The sequence below is a fragment of the Chamaea fasciata genome, unplaced genomic scaffold (genome assembly GCF_029207755.1).
Source record: "Chamaea fasciata isolate MVZ Bird 193981 ecotype frontalis unplaced genomic scaffold, bChaFas1.0.hap1 SCAF_3, whole genome shotgun sequence".
Classification (NCBI taxonomy): domain Eukaryota; kingdom Metazoa; phylum Chordata; class Aves; order Passeriformes; family Sylviidae; genus Chamaea; species Chamaea fasciata.
The window spans coordinates 56740181-56760289 of NW_027094088.1; the positions used below are offsets into that span (position 1 = coordinate 56740181).

The window sequence follows — 20109 nt, forward strand, 5'->3', positions numbered from 1 at the left end:
CTACATTCATAATAAACAGTGCTGCCTTCCATAACAAGAGTTCACAGGATAAAATCCACTGAATATGGAATGGGCGTTGCAGTCCTTGCCTGGTCATTTCAGCACAGCAAAATACAGGCAACCAGGTAGCATTTTGTGACCAGAAAAGAGGCTGACACAAGCTGTCTGGCTGGTCTATGGAACACAGAGTAAAAAGAAGGCAGTGGAACCCACTGCCAATCACTGCAATCAAACATACCCAATACCTCTTTGTTTAAAATCCCCATTACCTTCAGCAGCAAGAAGTAGACAGCTGTGCCAAAAGTATTTCTATATTTATTCTACTTTAAAATTGCTGAAGATGCTTCATATAATGCCTTTGGCATCTACCACTACATAAAGACAAGCCAAGTCATAAGATACTTTGTAAAACAAAAATATTCAAAACCAAAGTACACAAATTTACACCACCATTTTCCAAAGGGATTAAACAATTATGTAGTTAATTAGAAAAATTAGGACATCAGTTTCACCTTGTTTCTACACAGACCAGAACTCACTTCCTACTGTGGTTTCTGCTGTAGATCTGGGTAACTACTTACGAAAATACATTAAGGAATGCAGGTTAATTTTTAAGTTCCCTCATGCTGTTGTTCTTAACAATCAAACAGAAAGTACACACAAAGAAAAAATAACTAGTTTTTATAACTGAAAATCCATGTATGCACTCAAATAGGGAATATTCATATGAAGCCCTGAAACACTTCAGATAGAGCCAAAGGAGAAATAATAGCTGGCTGAGCTTCCAATCTACAAGACTCCAAATGTACAGAGAAACAAGCTGCAGTTAAAAATTACCAATCTCTCAGTAAGAGCAGCTTGGTGGCTTATGTTATCTATACATTTGATCTGGCTTAGGTGAGAAGACCACTGGGTCAAAGTTTTACATCAAAGCACCTTCACATTGCTCTAGAAGCCAAGGCAATGGTACCCATCTTGCTTAACTTTTTTATTCATGGGAAACTATTCTGGCCTTCTTGTAACATTTTGTTTTATAGCAAGTCAGCTTTGGCCTCTACTCATGCATTGCTCCAAATGAGCTCCCACTCACTCACATAAATAATCAGTCCACCTTGCATTCAGTGCTCCACTCCCAGCCACCCTGGCCTATTTGGAGCTACAGGCAAAACCTTCACTGCTGCTTTCTTGTGGGCTAGTTCTCTTCCACCTTTTGATGATTATAGCCCTTTGATTTCAGCCCTAAAGCAAATTCAGTTATTTGATGCTTTCCCACAATATCTTCTTCCCTTCCCCCTCAAAACATGCCCCAAAAACAGACAAGTTCCCACAATTCCCTGGGAAATAAAAAGCAGCTCAGTTTAATGCAAAAAAAAAAAAAAAAAACAAAACAAAAAAACCAAAACAAACCCATGGGAATAAGACACCAGCAGTCCTAGCAACAAGCATGTGGGACTGAAGTGCCCAAGTACACAGTGATCCATGGTGCTTACAAGTGCACCACGTCCAGGAGCCCAGGTCAGTGTACCTGCTCTGCATCTGGCTGTATTTTACATGCAAGGCTGTTCTGCACACAAAAGAAACATGCCAGCTGAACACCAAATTCATTTTTACACTATAAGCCTGCTACCCTACAGAAGTTTGCAATTTACAAGGAAATTTGTTTCTGAAGAGAGTGAGGAACTCCACATTTAGGAAACAGGAATTACAAACAGTAAATGGAGGTGGTCCTACAATTAAACACAGCTTAAACAGATTAATCATTCCAACAACATTCCAGTAGGATCTTACCACCACGTATGTGTGTCACAGTGATTGTTTTCATCTCTGACATGGAGGAAACACTTAGCTAGCCCTTAGTGCTGAAGCTTTGTTCATTAACCTTTGAGCACTTCAGACTGTGCTTCAGAATTAAAGCAATGTAAATATTTATCTGGGAAACAGGAAGAATAAAATTCTCTACGAGTCAAATGAAAACTAACCTCAGTTTTAAAAATCTGTCTTCCAGTTGCTTGACTGTCCTCAATCACACAGCCTCAATGTTACATTAACAGGCTTCTTCCTTTTTAATTGCATATAATTTTTCTTGAGATGTGTTTAATCTTGGCAGTTAAATGGATCATTAGGACTGGAAAGGTTCATCTCTTTGGATATCAGTAGGATGAAGCAGAGTAAGTTTTTGTTTTCAAAGCTGCTGTTAACCTGCTGATAGTTTTCTTTAAGGCAACATTAACATATCAGCAGTCAAGACCAGCTTACATTGCTGCAAAAAAACTATTATCCAAAAAGTTGAATCCTTTTTTTCTTACCTACAGGAATCTTTGCAGGCCAGGTAGTACTCTAAACGTTATGAAGATACAACCAGAAAAGTAATCAGCTCCTGTACTTCCTGTAATCTTGTGTTACTTGCCACTGCACTTGCATGACAGTGATGTGAGGAGATTGCATGGCCAGCTTCTGGAGGAATAGTGGATCAGATATTGCACTCATGCCCTTAACTTCTTTTCTCCTTTTAACACCTCTAGCCAGCCGCCAGTCCCCAACAGGACTACAGAACCTCCAAGCAGCATGGATGGACTCTGTCCCTCTTCTCCCTTCCCGTCTCCTGCTCTGCCTTTTACAACTATTTCAGCCTCAGCAACAAAGACTCTGCAGCAAGCAAAACCTTTCAGCATATCAAACTGTTGTGATGTGAGGAAATTAAAAGAAGAAATGCAGTTTCAGAAGTTGACATTCAAATGGGTTTCAGAGCTGAACAAAGGCGCTTCAAAAAACAAGTCTTTACATAAAAACTAAATTAATGGTGCAACACACACCTTCTCATCAGGGTTCATATGGCCACTTTGGTTATGATAACAAAGCTGGGTCTGCACCGACCTCTCCAAACACTCACTCATGACAGACATGTTAACATAGCCCACAGCCCTGCGATACAGTCTGCAATCCAGACTTGGAGCTCTCCCTTCAAGAACAAACTTCCTCTATTTGCCCCCAACAGCTTTAAGAAACACCCAGTCCCAAAGGCTCCTACAAAAATGTACCCTGAAACAGGCTCTACCCACAGGAAAGCCAGCCCAAGAAGCCAAACACAAGAGCCTGGGCTGCAGGGTTGTCCCCACGGCCCCCCCGTCTCAGCCCCTGGGGCCATGAGCAGAGCCAGCTCCCCACAGCCCTGCCCAGCCACAGCCTTGCTGAGCCGGACCCACATCCCAGCCTGCCCTTGGCTCAGCCACCGGGAGACGCCCAGGGCTGGGGCTGCCCCAGCGCCCCTGGCTGCCTGCTCCTGGCTGGGGGTGGGACAGGCCCTGGCTGCCATTCCCTGCCCCAGGCAACTCCCATGGAACAGGTGTGGTGTGAGCGTGCTGGGTGACCTGCGGCAAGGCCCAGGGCCACACACTGCAGTGAGCCCCGCGCAGCACTGCCAGACTGCTGCATAAGCCAACACTGAAGAGCAGATCTTCCACCAAATACCTTTTTTGCAGTCATTTCTGGCAGAGGCATCCCCCGCTGAGCTCATGCAAGGAACATCTCCTGCCCAGCAATGGGGAGCCAGACACAGGGCTGCCACTGCTGCTGATCATTGGCCAGTGACAAGCAGCGTCCCTCAGGGCTCAGTATTGGAATCAGTTCTGTTTAATAACTTTACTAACGATCTGGATGAGATGATTGAGCGCACCTTCAGTCACTTTGCAGATGACATTAAGCTGGGAAGGAATGTTGATCTGCTGGAGGGATATGGGCAGATGGGATTGTACAAGGCCAAGTACTGGGTCTTGGACTTGGGTCACAACAGTCCCAGTGCAGCGCCACAGGCTTGTGGAAGAGTGGCTGGAAAGCTGTTCATTAAAAAAGGACCTGGGGGTGCTGGCCAACAGCAGCTGAGCCCAAACCAGCATGTCCTCAGGTGGCCAAGGCAACCAATGGCATCCTGGTCTGGAGCAGGAATAGTGTGGCCAGCAGGACAAGGGAAGTGATCATCGCCTTGTACTGAACTCTGGAGAGGCCACACTTCAAATCCTACATTCACCAAGAGAGCAAGGTGCTGCAGCATGTCCAGAGAAGGGCAATAGAACTGGTGAAGGGTCTGGAGCACAAGTCTTACAAGGAGCACCTGAGGGAACTGGGGCTGTTTAGCCTGGAGAAAAGGAGGCTCAAGGAGACCTTACTACTCCCTGCAACTATCTGAAAGGAAGTGTTGTCTCTTTTCCAAAGTGACAACTGACTAGGCAAGAGAAAACAGCCTCAAGTTGTGCCAGGAAAGGTTTAGATTGGATATTAGAAAAAAATTCTTAATGAAAGGGTTGTCATTCATTGAAACAGGCTGCCCAAGGAATTGGTTGAGTCAGTATACCTGGAGGTATTTAAGCGACATGTAGATGTGGCACTTAGGGATATGGTTTACTGGCAGATGTGGCAGTGCTAGGTTAATGTTAGGACTTAATGATCTCAAAGGTCTTTTCTAACCTAAACAATTCTATGAGTCCACAACCATTCTGCTTTCCCAAGGGTGCCCAGGTTTCTCTTCCCTCGCTGCCAGACCACCTAACCAGCAATACCACTGCTCTGCAGCTGCATTTTTATCAGAAGTCAGCTCCAGCATCACTGCTGCTGTACACTGAGCATTACAAGATTTGAGAGGGGAGAATTTGTATATCAGAAGCGAGGAGACAAGAAGTCACACTCCTTTTTCTCCAGCTTCCACTCCACATCTCATTTCCTGCATAGCTCCAACACAATGTCAGAGTAATACCAAATGAGAATATCTTTGCATATATTAATTCCTCTCCAGCAACACACAACCTCCACTTGCTATTTCTCTTCCCCTTCTCCTTAGACTATAGCAAGCAAACACTCTTCATCTCCAGCAACAGAGCTGAAAGCCAACTGCACTGTGCACACAGCTACCCTGCAAGTCAGTCTTTGCTAACGCACAGATGGCTTCCCTTCTTTTGCCTTGTCTATATATGTCGATGTATTTTGTCTTCCAGGGCAAGAAACTACCAGGCTAGGCTCCCATGCAACTTTCTTAATGTTATTTGCTAACTGACCATTGGAAAATCAAAGCCAAAAACAAAACCACATAAACATGGATGACTCCTAAAAGTAACAATCATGCGACATGAAAAACAAGCCAGTGTGGGAGGACAGAGTCAGACATACTAGAACTTCACTGCTTTTATGCTTAACACTGCAGCCGTGAAAATGAAAAGGGAAGAAATATGCTTTTTCAAGGCATAGCCAGCCAGTCTGTTACAGTGCTTCCAAAATACATCCCTAATTCTCCTGCTCTGTGCTACGGAAATAATTGCATATATTGTTCAGGTTTTGCCTTTTTGTAAATTTTTTTTTTTAAAGTCAAAAGGATGAGGAAATAGTGGTATTCTGTAATAAAAGCAGAAGCCATAATGTGACAAGGTGAACAGGTCACTTCAACAATAATGGTGGAAGACTGCAATTTTCTACAACTAGCCATCTGTATCAGAGGTGGAGTACTAAAATTAGGTGTTTAGCTGAGTTTCGTGAGTGGAAAATCTCCTCTATTAAAAATTTGCCTCATAACGTGCCTCTAAGAGGTACAGAGTGCAGAACATCAATTCAAACCTATTATTTCATTTTTTGCTGTAGCCAGCACCTCAGACCTTTAGACCTGGTTCTGTTCCACAGGAAAGTCCTTATGGCCATGAACAACTTATCTTACTGAACGCCTATCATCCCAGAAATGTCTGAGGAAAAGCCATCTACAAAGACCATTTCATCTATTGGCAGTAGGCTTGGAGTTAGGGGGTGACTGTACAAGTGAATCTGAAGACACTTGTCCAGATCTGATGTACAAGTTGCACGAAACACTGGACAAATGCTTTAGAAGCATTTCAGTACATCATGTGCCTTCAGAGTTAAAGGTACAGACATCCTCACTAATTGCAGAAACACCAGCAGATGTTGATAGCAGCCATATTACTTCTCCCTAATCCACCTCCAATGGACTCTCCAATACTGGCACTGCTTTAAACATTATTCAAACAAGTCTTCCTAAAATACGAAATTCCAGCTCCTACTTGTTTGAGAAGCAATATCTAGAGCAAGAGAAGCAAACTTACAGCAAGCTACTGTCAATCGCATTTCTCCCTACAACCCCTGACTTCTAAAGTTCTCTCTTTCACTACCATGAATACTTCTGTGAGTCTTTAGTAGAGAAATTCAGAGGGGACAAGTTCGACTGGGGACTTCAGGGCACAGGAAGAAAGTGAGCCAGAAGAAAAATTACTTGTATTTATCAAACTGGAACAAGCAAGCCAGCAGAATTTGGTGAAGAGAGATATACACCTACACACCTGGATCACGCTAGTGAAACACACTAGTGAAAGAAATAAACTGGAAAAACATGGAGACAAGGCAGGCAGCCTACTATATACTTTATACATGCATACTGCCATCTCTACCTTAGTTGTACCTCTCCAGGTCCACACAACTTTCCGCTTTCTTCTCCAATCTCTTCCCACCTGGCCCTGATAACCCAGCACTTCTCATTGGTTCAGAGGCAGTGGATATCCTTCTACTGCCTATTGCAAAGAAAGAAGCAAGCTCTAGAGGAGAGAGGTGTATTTGTTCTCCATTAGTAGAAGGCATGGTGTTTATGACAGTTAGGACAGCCATGACTTGCTAGGACAAGTGTTTAAAAAGTTACCAACTTCTCAAGCACTTACCTTTCAGAGGAGTTCTCAAAGCAGGAGATATATCCTTGTGGTATGCATCCTAAGAGGACAAATTACCCTAGAGCCACAGGCAGTGAACATGGGGATATTGCCAGCAGGTGGGGGTGTGGGCAAGACACAAAGCAGAGCAGTTCTCTGGGATTCATGCCATTGCTACTAAATGATGAAAAACAAGCATCACATGAAATACAAGGGCAAATGCCACAAGATTCTGAATTTTGAGAACCCTCCACCTCATTGTGCCCATAACTTCAATAATTAAAGTCAATCTCCTGCTACATTGGCTGCAGCTCTATCATCTTAGCACAACACAGAAAAAAATTCATTGGCAAGATGATGTGATTACAGGGAAAGGATTTCACAATACCAAAATACCTGTTTCTCCAAGAAGGAACTGCCAGTCATAATAGAGCATACCAGGCACTCTGTTTGTCCATAACGTTAATTTTAAAAAAAAAATTAAATCCCTGCTCATTTATGCAAAGAACCTTGCACACTACAACTTCAGTGTCACTAGGAAGCACAGAGAAGAAACTGATACCCAGTCACAGACTTCATTTAATTTTCTTCAGTACTAACACTGCTATTTTGCTGTTTTCATAACTGAACTGTCAAAACAACTTTGACTTATCCAAATATATCTAGAACATGCTGGTTAAGGAATTGTTGTCTAATTTGTGCATCTCTACAGAAGTCTAAAGGAATCACTAGAGTGTGAAATTGCTAAATGAAGAAGAGGCACTGATCACAGACTATACCAAGCCCAGAAGAGAAGCATTCAACACTTTCTAACCATACCCATAACACGGATTCAATCTCAACAAGACATTTGTTGAAAATCAAGCGCTGTCTCCAAAACAAATGCCTTGTGTTCTCAGTACAAAAATAGGACGTGCTAAGTCTATGCCTGGATGTCACTTCTGTTCAACAAAACACTCCAAGGCAGATAGGAAGGACACATCATGGCTTTTGTCATCATCCACTTTCACATCAAGGAGAAATAGTTTGGTATTAGCAAATACACGTTGTACACCAAATCACTGTTACCTAGTCCCTTTTGAAAAGCTTAAGCCACCAGACTTAAATGTTGCTTGATGACTATGCAAGTGGAATGACTTTCCGCACAGTAGTCACAGGACATACCTACCTTCTGCGATTCACAAGAGCAGGTCACTCTCCATCTCCAAGCAACACAGTTGCAGCTGACTGCTTCCCTGCAATTTCTACATAATTCTGCCTACAGCAAGAATGCAATAATGACCAAGACCACACCGCACTAGGTCAAATTTGACAGATTAATTGCTTTTTTCTAAGAGAGAAGATGAAAAAAACCCTAAGGAATGTATATATTCCATGAAAAAATTTTGATCAAACATGATCAACACCAGGTCCTTTGCAGTCTGAGAATTTAGGCTAAACAGCAGTGCAATTAAGTAAGTTTGCCTCTTGGGGCACTTCAAGGATTAATTACTCCATCAGATTGTTTGAAAAGAACACAAGGAAAGAGCACGTGACATAATGAGGCCTCTAAATGGCTCTCCTCATCTCAGTTTCAGCAGCCCTGTAAAAACAATCTGTTAGTCTCCAGTATTGATTTTCTTTACACTGAGAAGCTGCGTGTAAATTGACTTCTGCAATAAAAGTCATACAGTATGGGTACATCAAGCATCTGACACACTCATAGTCTTCTCACCACATTTTTGTCTTAGCAGCCAATTAAAGTGCTACTGGTTGGAACAGGAGACAGTTTTCAATCATTATTACATCTTTAGCCAGAAATATTAGGTCCTTTAAGATTTAACATGAGAGACAAGAAGTCTGTTTTCTGGGGCAGAGGGGGGGAATGTTTCATTCAGTGGTATCAAAACAAGTGCACTTGCATCCTGCAGAATCTAGAAGCAATGTAATCTTTTTGAAGAAATTTAGTATGCAAGAGATACAGAGAGTTTCTCATGGTTTGTAACAAGTCATTCCTCCAAATGGTGCCTGGGCATAGCAGTGTGCCCTACAGAGTGATGACTCTCCCTCCCCCCAGATACTCATGTGGAGCAGCAGGCAGGCCAGGGATTGGCAGTCAATGCATTTTGGCTTTGGTCCACTGGTGTCAAGAAATATCAGCAGGAGTTCTAACATGCTTTAAAGCAGACACTCCTCTTCCCTGGGGGCCAGAGACACCACTTGGCTACACAGGCAAGTCCCTGAACTGCAAAACATGCAAAAAGTGCCTGAGGGATCTTTAAAATGAATTCATAAACAACTTCAGATACAGGAGGTAGTATAACCTGCTGTGACTATCCCACCAAGGATGACAAAAAGAGAAAGCAGCTGAAGACTATATAGGACCCCTGTTTGATTCCAGTTCTTCTTCTCACTGTCAGATTCCCAGAAAAGTATTATGGCACGTAGTCCTGCCTCCTTCCACCTGCCACATTAAAGGCACTGCAAACTACTAACCAAGAGTAAGAGCTAACAATTCTAATACTAAATGTAGTCATTACATATTTTAAGGTGAAATCTGGTAAGAACTTTAAAAAATGAAGATGAAAAAGTGTTCAGAGACATACTGGGGGGAAAAAAAAAAAGGCAGAAATCATGTTTAGGTGTCAATTTTTACAGAACTAGTCCTGGAAGCCTCTGTTGCCCCCAGCCTGAGACAAGACAGTCTCTAGATTATACAGTGAAAGACTGATACCTTGCTTCCTCATATAAATGAATTCTCTGGTTACCACAATTACTTCACAACACTAAAGCAAATCTTCTGCCTAAGAGTTTGGGTTTAATAAACAAAAAGTAGTTGGCTAGCTATAAGCAAGTTGATTCAATCTTTATCTAAGCAGACTAGGCAGTACTGCAGTAACAGCTGAAGTTAGAGCTGGAATGTTTCTGGCTGCCAGTGAACTAGCTACCACCAGCACTCCTTCCCCTCACCAGTACCTGCACTCAGGATTCAGTTTTCAATTTCAACATAATCCAAATTCTAGGGAGCTTTGTTAATGTTTTAAGAAAGAAGACTAAGCAGTTTGACCTCAACACAGCTAAAACAGGAATACAAAATTTGACTATAAACCTAAAACAGCATGATTATTACCAGCATTAAAAAAACAAAAAGACACAATAGTTTATTCCAGAACATTTGGAATTCTTTTCTGACAAAAAAATGCACTACATGCTTCAGGTACTATCTTTTAAAATGCAAAGCAACCAACTGTAAAGGCTAAGGGCATTCTTTGTGTTTAAAGTAGAGTTAATTCTACAGTTAATTTAGATATCTACTTCAAAAAAGTTATCATTTAAGTGCTAAAATAAGTTAGGATCTTAAACCACTAACATATTTTCTAAGGAGTGCTAAATTAATTCCATGAAATATTAGTAAGCACACTTCTCTCAGAGTCTGCAGATGTACTCAAAATACGAATTTTGTTATAAAGTAGTAAGTGACCTACAGGAGAATGACTGTCTTAATACTTCTGCCCCTCAGCTGTGGTCATCACTTGAGTCTGATGATACTCAGAGTAAGACCAGACTGTAAAGCACATTTACAATCTGTTTAAACTTCACCCCAGAGTGAAAGTCCAAGCAAGCTCATTCCAAGCAAGTACTGGTCTTTGGTTTACATCTTTCTATATTTTATGGAAGGGATGCGAAAGATCCTAGTGTCTAAAGGGTTTAAAAGTCATATTTAAATACATGAAATAATGTGGAAAGAAACATCATGTAACTGAGTTACTCCATTAAAAAGTTATATCAAATGCAAAGAGCTTATCTGCAAATAACAAGGCAGGCCATGTGACCTAGGAGAGCCTTCCCAGTTCTGTGTTCTGGAAGGTAATCCTATTAAGACAGTCTGGTAAGAGGATTCATTAGGCATTGATTGTGCCATCATTTGCACTTATGAAGTCCAACACAGAGGACTGAAGTGTGTGATCCTCATGTTGGCAGCATATCTATAATGGTGAACTCTTCTGAGTCACCACTAGAATTGTCACCTCTAGACCAGCACCACTACACACACTAGCCATTCACTTACCATTAAGCCTCTTAATTTTCTTACAATATCTTCTATACTACCTTCGCTTTACAGGCTGAACAGTACTACACTGAATTAATCATCTACAAGTGTTCTAATAATTAAAGACCTATAGTAACATGTTATAATTGTTCTCTATACTTAGAGCCACTAGATCTATGCTACTGATAAATATCACATGGATTGAAAATATACAAGATGCCTTCTGGGGCTGCGATCTGTGTGTTCCCTGAAAATAGTTTAAGATGCCATGCTGAACTGGTTTCCTAGAATAGATACCATGCTTCCAGGGTGGGAGGCAGTGGCGGAGCGTGGAGGGGAGGTAACAGTTCTGCTAATGAAATGTGATCCTCAGAATTAAATACTCATCACTTCAAAGAAGATTTGATTTGTTTCAGTGTGTACCTCTGCCCAAACAATTCCTTGTTCCAAGAAGATCTTTAACAGACTAAATTTATTCTATCCTTTGAAATACAGTTGTACTGCTGCTGTATGGACTGCATACAATTAAGATTTTATACTCCTTCTCCAGCATTAATAGGTTCTAGAAGTCTTGACTTCCATAATTCCATGTGCCACACTGGAGAACAGCAAAAGAAGCTGCTAATGTTTTACAACAGACAGCCAAAAGTTGTGGTGACAAAGATGGATGATCGTGTATAACCTACTCAATTTGTGCTGTCAAATAGAAGTTTCTGGAGTTAGATGTAAGGCAGGGAAAAATGAGAACTTGGCTTTTGAATACTGCAGGCAAGACTGGAAGAATGGATTGATATTGCTGCTGCTGCTATATCACCTGTAGTGACAAGAGACAAGGGGACCATAACTCAGACTGAATCAGGTTAGAGATGGGATAGCTTTTTTTTTTCCTCATTGGTATCTCCTTCACTGTCAGAATATTATGCAAAGTATGTACACATTATATACAGTAGTATACAATGTATACAGTATACAGTGCTCTACAAACCACATAGGGTTTTTTGGTTGGGTTTTAAGTCCCGTTACAGTGTTTTTAAAGTGGCTCATAACCTGTTCTAAAGAGAATTATGAGAATGCAACCAGGAGCTCAGCCAGTCTTTGCAAGGTGTGAATCAAAAGAGAATGAGTTTAGGGAGGTCATGAGAGTAAACTATCACACTGCTTGTTCTAGTTGAAGTAGGACTTAATTTCACATCTTTTAATTTAGATACAAGACCTATTTAGAAATATTCCCTATGCCTTATAAGAGGAGTCAGACATTCTATGAAATAGGTATTTTCCTCATTTAAACAGGGTTATTTTTGTTTCAGGCATTTGTTTCGTCAGCACAGGTTATATCAGCTAAAACAAAGCACTGAGAATAAGGAGAGAGATCCTACTCTGTCATAACACAGGGTTACAAGACACCAACAGCGCTCAAATCAGCCCAGCACCTTCAACAAAGTGCAATATAACCTGCTCTCAGCTATCTGTGGATAGATCATCCATGTTGTAGTTTAATTGTGCTACAAGTACAGACACATCCAAACTACACTCAAGTCCAAAAGCAATATAATGCATTTTTGTGATAAACCTGAATGGTAAAAAATGGTAGATTAATGACCAGTTCCCCCTCTTCTCCTTCAGCTGTACATTCACTGCATGATTTATAGCAGAATTTACCTCTTTTTTGTATCTACAATTTTTCCATTGTATCCACATTCTCCCACCCACCCTCTCCTCTCCTTTGTTACCCTGGATAATCAAGTACCAGCTATGTGTAAAACGATTTGCCTAAAGGCACAAGAGTCTTTGTAGCCACAAAGATTGGAAGCTACTGTTAGTAAGAAGTACAATTATAAAATCTTAAGTGATGTAAGCAATAAATTTATTCACCTTGTTATAAAACAACCACACCTACAGCTTCAGCGAAGAGACCAGCTGAATCTTGAACAGAGAGGAAAAGGACAAAAAAAATGCTATGGAATAGCTGCTGAAAGATAATCTGTGTTGTGAAGCTTTAAACTGGAAGTCAAGAATATTGCTGCTAATTCAGATAAAACAATGAACCATGAGCAGTGCAGAAATGATGTCTAGACTAAACAAAATCAAATAGTAGAAAAATCATTTTCTTGGAATCATAGAAAGGTTTGGGTTGGAAGGGGTCTTAAAGTTCATCTAGCTCCAATCCCCCTGCCATGGGCAGGGACATCTTCCCCTAGGCCAGCCACATCCAACTTCAACTTAAACACTTCAAGGGATGAGAAGCTCACAACTTCTCCAGGCAACCTGTTCTAGTGCCTCACCACCACCACAGTAAGAATTTCTTCCTAATACCTCATCTAAGCCTGCCCTCTGTCAGTTTAAGGCCATTCCTCCTTCCTCTCTTACTGCATGCCCCTCTCAAGCTGTCTTGCAGGCCCCCTCTAAGTCTCCCTGAAGCCTTCTCTTCTCCAGACTGAACAATCCCCAACTCTTGGCCTTCACAGGAGAGGTGCTCCATTCCCCAGTTATATTTGAGGCCCTCCTCTGGACTCACTCCAACAGGTTCATGCCCTTCTTATGCCAGGAGCCCCAGAGCTGGTTGCAGTACTCCAGGTGAGGTCTCATAAGAGTAAGTAAATGCTGAAGAACTGTCTCCCTTGACCTGCTGGCCACGCCGCTTTCCATGCGCTGCTTTCCAACCTGCTCAGGGTTGCTTTCAATCCCACTTGTATTTGTGGTTAGGACCACGTCGACCCATGTACAGAACCTTGCACTTGACTGTGATGAACTTCTCTCCTTGATTTCCTTTGCACTGTTGCACACATTTTACATGCAAAAAAAAGGCAAGTTCAGCAGTAGCTGAACAGTGGTACATTTCCTACTAGAGTAGGGTCCTTAGAACTTAAGGCAAGATTTAAGAAGTTCATTTAGAAACATAAGGCTCTGGCTTTACCACCATCAGGTGCTTCCCACCCTCACAGATCCTTAAGCCCACTCCTCTCAAAAGAACTGCATGCATTTCTCAAGGCTTGTTTTAAAATAACATGCATTTCTTAGGCTTTCCATTTTCTGCTCTTGAGATTCAAATACCTTTCTGTGGCTGCCACATGACAGAATAAGCCTTTGCTGCACCTGTGTTGCCTTTACAGGTCTCTGATGACAGCAACCCTTCAACTGACACAAGTATGTTGTGCAGTATCCTTGCCCTCAACAGAGGACACCAAAGTTCGTGCTGTACAACATGGAGACCTGTAAGAGCTGTCCAAAATCAATAATCCAAATAAATTTCTAAGCAAGTTGATGGACCTACGAGTACTTTACTCCAATGCAGCTAAAAGGTAAGACTCAATCTCCCAAAGAAAGAAATCTTTCAATATGCCTCCTACTAACCTGCGTCTTTTTAAAGAAGTGACACTCTCCCTAGTTCCTAGATCCTTCTCAGCCTCTTTCCATTTCTAATTCATTGAGAAAGGAATCCACATGCAATTACCATTTCAGAGATTTTAGTCCAAGTTAGAAGAAGTCTATTCAAAGAGTGAGACTGTGGGGAAAAGTTTGTTTCTATAGTGTTTTATTCCGTGGATTTTCTTACCAAAAGCCTTTCTGAGAAATGAGTCATGAATTTCAAACATTATCTCACTAGAGCCTGAGGCATCAGTAATACCTGATCATGCCATCAGATCCACAACACCACATGGCAGCCTTAGCAGCATGCTGACCAGGCTGTTTTGGAAAAGACAGTGTGTGTGGATGGAAATGCTAGCATATCCCAGCAGCTTCAGGAAGACAAAGAGGGTTCTCCAGCTCTGCAGTCACTGAGCAACTAGGTGAAGGGAGCTCCTGATCCATGCAGGACTGAGTTAAACTGCTCCCTTCCCTCCCATACTCCACTGCCAACATGAAATCCCTTACCCATTTCAGTGCTTCATGCCACTCTTGCCATTGCAGTATCTGTACCAGAAGATTGAAGAAAATCTAACACATAACAATTCTCAGTTTGACATGGATTTGTACTTTCAAAGGAAATGCCTGAAGGGCCTTTATGGGCAGTTCTTCCAACTGTATTTTATTGTACAGTTAATTTTTAAACACAATCTCAGGATATTTCCATTCCTGGAATGGAAAAAATAATAAGCTTGGACACAACACTCTGGTACTTCCAGACCAACATCATATTCCCTGCCAAGCACTGACTTCCAAACAACACTAGACATACTCTAATAAAATAGTTGATTACTCAGCTAAGCTCAGCAATATCTCAGAAGGCAAGTCTTGTATTCAGCTTTTAGAGTGCAAAGTCTAGGGGCTCATTTGATTTGCACATGCAAATCTCCACATTAAAAAATATTCAGCAACAAACGCATAGCACAAGCAAAATCTTTCTTCATTATTGTGCAAAAATCTGTGTGCCATTTAAAGCAGAGGCTACACATAGACAGGAATCCAGAGCATAGAAATTCACCTGCAAAATTGAATGGTTTCTGCAGACAAGTCCAGTGGTCCCTTTTTTCATATACAAAGTCATACAGGTTTGGCAGGTGCACACAACATAGATTATCCATCTGGAAAACTGGTCTGTCACCACTTTTATGCTGAACTACAAGTTGCAAACCATCAGGGAATGAATACTGATGATGTAAGTTGTTCTGTGCAGCATTATTTTGAAATTCTTAACCAATAATGGACAGCCCAAAACACAAAGCATCTGTGGAGAAACTATTTTTAGTACCAAGATACCTAATAAAGGTCAACACTGAAGCCAGTTCAAGTCCTGTAAATAAGGCATTGCATTTTCAATACACTAATTTGCAACTGCAACCTCAGTTTCAGCATTCACAGAAACCAGAACAAACAGGTTTAAAAACTTACTTTTTTAAAAAAATGAAGCAGTCCCAGGAGCAAACAGCCAGACCGACATTCACCTGAAGCATCTGACCTGAGTACATTAGCCTGACAGGTTCTGGTGCCAAACAAATCCTGCTTAAGTCTCTCTGGTCCTATTAAAGCTTTCTACCTTGATAACCTTTACCATTCAGGTAAAGGGTCTTCCATCCCTAAAGTCTGCATCATGTGGAAGTAACCTTTCTAAAGCTAATCTCCGTGTCATATAACTGAGGTCTTCATTAAAAATAGTCTCAAATAGCTCCTTCGAAGTCACACCCCCTACACCATTATATGGCTTGGCATCCAATTTTTAAAACTAAAAATGTATCAGTAAAGACAAGATCCACTAGAAAAAGAACACAAACAAACCTGTCTCATTATTTCCCAACCTCATCTCCTAAACTTTGTCACCATGCCAAGACAGGCTTTATAGCTGACTTAACTTGCAAGTACTTGAGAGACTATGAGTACATGTTTAGCTTTAATAAAGGGAGTTATTCTGAAAGTATCCACTTACGGATGAATCTCATCATAATAGCAAGCATTATTTAAATGGAAAACAGTGAGCAGGCACTACATTTATGCAGTCCCACAAAGAGACATGGAAGTCTTCTTACAGACTTTCAGTGCACCATACTGCAAGCATCCTCTACTTATTTCTGCTCTTCCCAGAAATGAAGAAGCATTTCTAAGAGCACAGCTTCTTAGAAATAGAGCTCTGAATCAGAACAGCAATGAAACACTGACATTGGTTAGCTCTTCCAGGATTAAAAATTCAATGGCTATTTCTGACAACCTGGAAGATTTTAGATCATTACAGAACTTAAATGTCATTGCATTGGGAAGCTATTGCAGATCTTCCACAGAAACTGAAGTGAGCAATTCCCAACCCCCATCCCAACCTGCCCTCAGACAGGGTTATTAACTGTCTGCATAGGTGATTAAATTTCAGCCTGAGAGCTACATCTCTAAGCCTAGAAGTAATTCAAGCAGATTCAAGCAAAGCATCTTGCATTAAATTGCTATTGTCTTTAATCACTACACTCATCATACATCTAAAACTTTATTCTGATAGCATATTAATAGCTTGACCTTTTCACTACCATCATCTGTGCTGACTCTGGATAGGGATCAGGCATAATAGCAAAGAAGAGCAGAAGATTACTTAAATATTTTTCCCTTGGCCTGCAAATCTAAAAAAATTTGTTATGTTAAACCACTTTCCCCCCTAAAAGTCACCTCAGAAACCAAATCATCAAACAAGTTATTTTTATGCAGCTATATATGGTCTCCACCTTAAGAGAGACCTTATAAAGCAGACCTCCTTCTACTTTAGTTGGAAGCAACAACTATAATAAGTAAAAGAATGAACAATTTTCCTCCAACAAGCCTGTGATTTGAATATTGTGAAGAGCAGCAACAATTCCATTGGGCTTTGCTTTGGTCCCGCACACCACATCCTTTCTTATGAACAAGCTCACCTGTATGTCACAAGCACGCAGCCCAAACAGGGCTGGTGCTTTTGAACAGCGAGAGTCAAACCAGCAGACAGATCCAGCAAGCCAGACACTAACTACGTTATCAGCCTGAGCAGGCACAGAATCATCAGTTCACCCAAAAAACTGTGAACACTTCCGGCCTCAGAAAAATCCTCACAGCCTACAGGCTATGTGGCCAAACAAGTCGTGAGACTGGAGAGGCAAGTCACACTAAGATGAAAACCAAGAACTGCTTATTTTTATTAACTGGAGTTTCCATTTGTATCTTTCTTTCCCACAGCTCATGGATGTGAACAGTTAAGGATGTTTAACTTGACACATGCACAGTTTTTATGTGTCTTTTTAATAAATTTGCCAATAAATCACTTTTGAGATTAAAGGAGTTTCTTTAAACATTTGTATTATGTGTGTGCTAGATATTCCATCCAGGTTATTTATAATTTCACATTCACTCAAGACATCCAAACCTCAAAGACTGTCAAGCTCTTGTCTTCCTAGCTCCAGCATGCTCAGGAGGGAGATGTTGGCTCCTGGACATGCTAGCTGCAAAATTCTCATCTGGCTTCAACAAATCTCACTTCAGAAGTCTCTAACAAAAGCGAATTAGAGTACTGATGGGAAAAGTACGTGCAAACCTCTGTTTAGCCTTAACGTTTTGATCCTTTTAAAGGGTAAATACCCGAGGTGAAAGGGAGATACGATCCACCGGGGATTAGAGGTCTACATTTTTAATGAAGCCTTGACAAAACAAAGTACTGGTACTACCTTAACTTACAACATCGTTATCTCCACAAGGAAGACAACAATTGCCATTCTTTTGAACAATCTTGAAACATCCTCCTGCTCATCTGTCCTCTACAAAAGAGAACTTATTCTGGCAACACTCGCTCTCTGCCCAGAGTAACAGAAAAACAGATTTGATCCGTACAAATCAGGTGCATACAAGCCCCCGGTGTCTTCGATTCTCATCCCAATGATCTCCGAATTGCTCACTGAGATTTCCTGGCCAGTGTCTTTCCCGGTCCTGCAGGTCGGGGTAACGCAAAACCACGATCCAGAGGGGACCGTACCCGCACCGGAGTCTCTCCTCTACACCAGCCGCCTCCGCACAGCCCCCGCGCAGGTCCCGCTCCCTCCTGCTGCTCGCCCTGTGCCCAGCGCATCGCTCTGCTCCCCGACCCGCCGGGCTCCCCGGCGCGGGGCCAACTCGCCGCTAACGGAGACTGACGGCCGACCAGCCCGTGGAAAGCGCCTCGGAGCCCCGGTGCGCCCTGCCCTGGAAGGCTGCAAGGACAGCGGTTCCCGGCCACCACCCCCGCGGGCGAACCTCCTGGCATTCCCGGACCCGCCGCAGTCGCCGGGCCCCCCACCCCCGGAGGAGAAGGACCCTTCCATGCCCGCTCGTGCAACTGCCACCGCCCGTCCCCAAAGGGTGGTCCCCTCCCATTCACCTCGGGAAGGCACGGGGAACACCCTTTCTATAGGACATGGGGCACCTTTCACCATTCCCTGAGCCGGGGCACCACTGAGGCGCGGGGCAGCGGCGGGGTGGGGGCGGCGGACCGGGAATGTCATTTGGAGGTGGCGGTGACAGCACTCCCCTGCCCACCGCCGAAATGCGACTCGGGGCAGGAGGAGGATGCCGGGGGCGAGGGAGGCAGCGGCGGGCGAGGGGACTGCGGCGACAGCAACCGCGCCGGGGACCCCGCGACCCCGGCCCCGCACCTCGCAGCCGTAGAGCTGCCCCAGCTGCTCCACGATCCACTCCTCCAGCACCAGCCGCTTCCGCAGCTCCTTCCGATCGTATTTCACCGTCACTTTCCCCTGCTGGTGGCGCCGCTGCTGGACCTGCACCACGGCTGCCGCTGCCGACACCGAGTCCTCCCGGGAAGAGCTGCCGGAGGAGCCGCCGCTCCCGCCGCCGCCGCGGGGGCTCTGGAAGAAAACGCGGTTCCCGCCGCCTCCGCCCGCTGCTGCCGCCGCCTCGCTGCCCCCGGTCGCCACCGACATGCTCCGCTCCGCCGCGGCTCCCGCCGAGCCGAAAGGCGCCCGCCGCCGCTACCGCCGGGCCGCAGCAGCCGCCGCTTACGCGTGTGCTCCGCTCCCCCGCACCTGCCACTTAAAGCCTCGCATGGCTCGGCGGCGCAGCAGCTCCGCCGCCGGGGGTGGGCCCGGACCGGCTGGGGCGGGGACAAAGGAGGGGCTGTGTGGCGCGGCTCGGCTCGGCTCGGCACGGCACGGCACGGCAGGGCAGGGCAGGGCAGGGCAGGGCAGGGCAGGGCAGCTTGGGGCCGAGTGTACAGCACCGCGGGGAGCCGCGGTGCCGCGGCGGAGCCTCTGGGCTGCCCCGGTGCCGGCAGCACCTCGGCGGAGGCGGAGCGGCCGTGCCCGCGGCAGGGCGCTCCTCGGGAGCGTATGCTCGCTGGGTGGTTTATGACTTTTTTTTTTTTTCTATGAGGAAATCCATTATTGCCCCGTCACGGACACTATATATACATTTATATATGTTGCATACCTGCAGCACTAAAAGGCTGAACGCGGTCGTTTTCTTCTCTTCGTGACGCGTGTGGGAGTGGGTGCGCGTGAATAATTTCAGGATAGTGAACCCCAACAGCAAATATTTCAAGCTATCAGCAATCAGTGTACCAGTTAGCCATGTGGAGATGGCTTTCTAAAACACCCAGGTTAGCACCTGTGCTTTCAGCAGCTTCATGTCTCTCAGGCGATACTGAGTGAAATCACTGATGGCCCATGCTGCACGCCAAAATGTGCCTATGACTGCAAGTAAGCAACCAAGGTAGCACGAGTGCTGCTGGTTAGGGACGCCAGACCACCCCATTAGCAAAGAGGTTCGCCTATGACAAAGGGCAGAAGTAAACCTCTTGCATGGGCAGACCTGTGACTGGAAGTGCTTGGTGTCCCAAGTTTGGGTATGGCTGTGGGAACCATCTCCTGTCCACATTGCTCTGAGGATGAATGTCTGAAGTCAGCAAGGAGCAGAGGGGAAGGAGGCATGGATCGCTAGTCGCATCTGTCTGGGGGTATC

General features: G+C 43.8%; 1 protein-coding gene across 2 annotated transcripts in view; it reads right to left on the reverse strand.

Moving 5' to 3' along the window:
• The window catches only part of PPP1R14C (protein phosphatase 1 regulatory inhibitor subunit 14C), a 51232-nt gene extending 32089 nt beyond the window's left edge, over positions 1 to 19143 (reverse strand). Inside the window, exon 1 of one of the 2 annotated variants that reach the window (XM_066180470.1) lies at positions 18789 to 19143. In XM_066180470.1, the coding sequence (XP_066036567.1) occupies positions 18789 to 19073 (285 nt within the window). In that variant the 5' untranslated portion in view covers positions 19074 to 19143. The remainder of the gene's footprint in view (positions 1 to 18788) is intronic. The other variant, XM_066180469.1, reaches the window with a different exon arrangement.
• Positions 19144 to 20109: the final 966 nt, after the last annotated feature.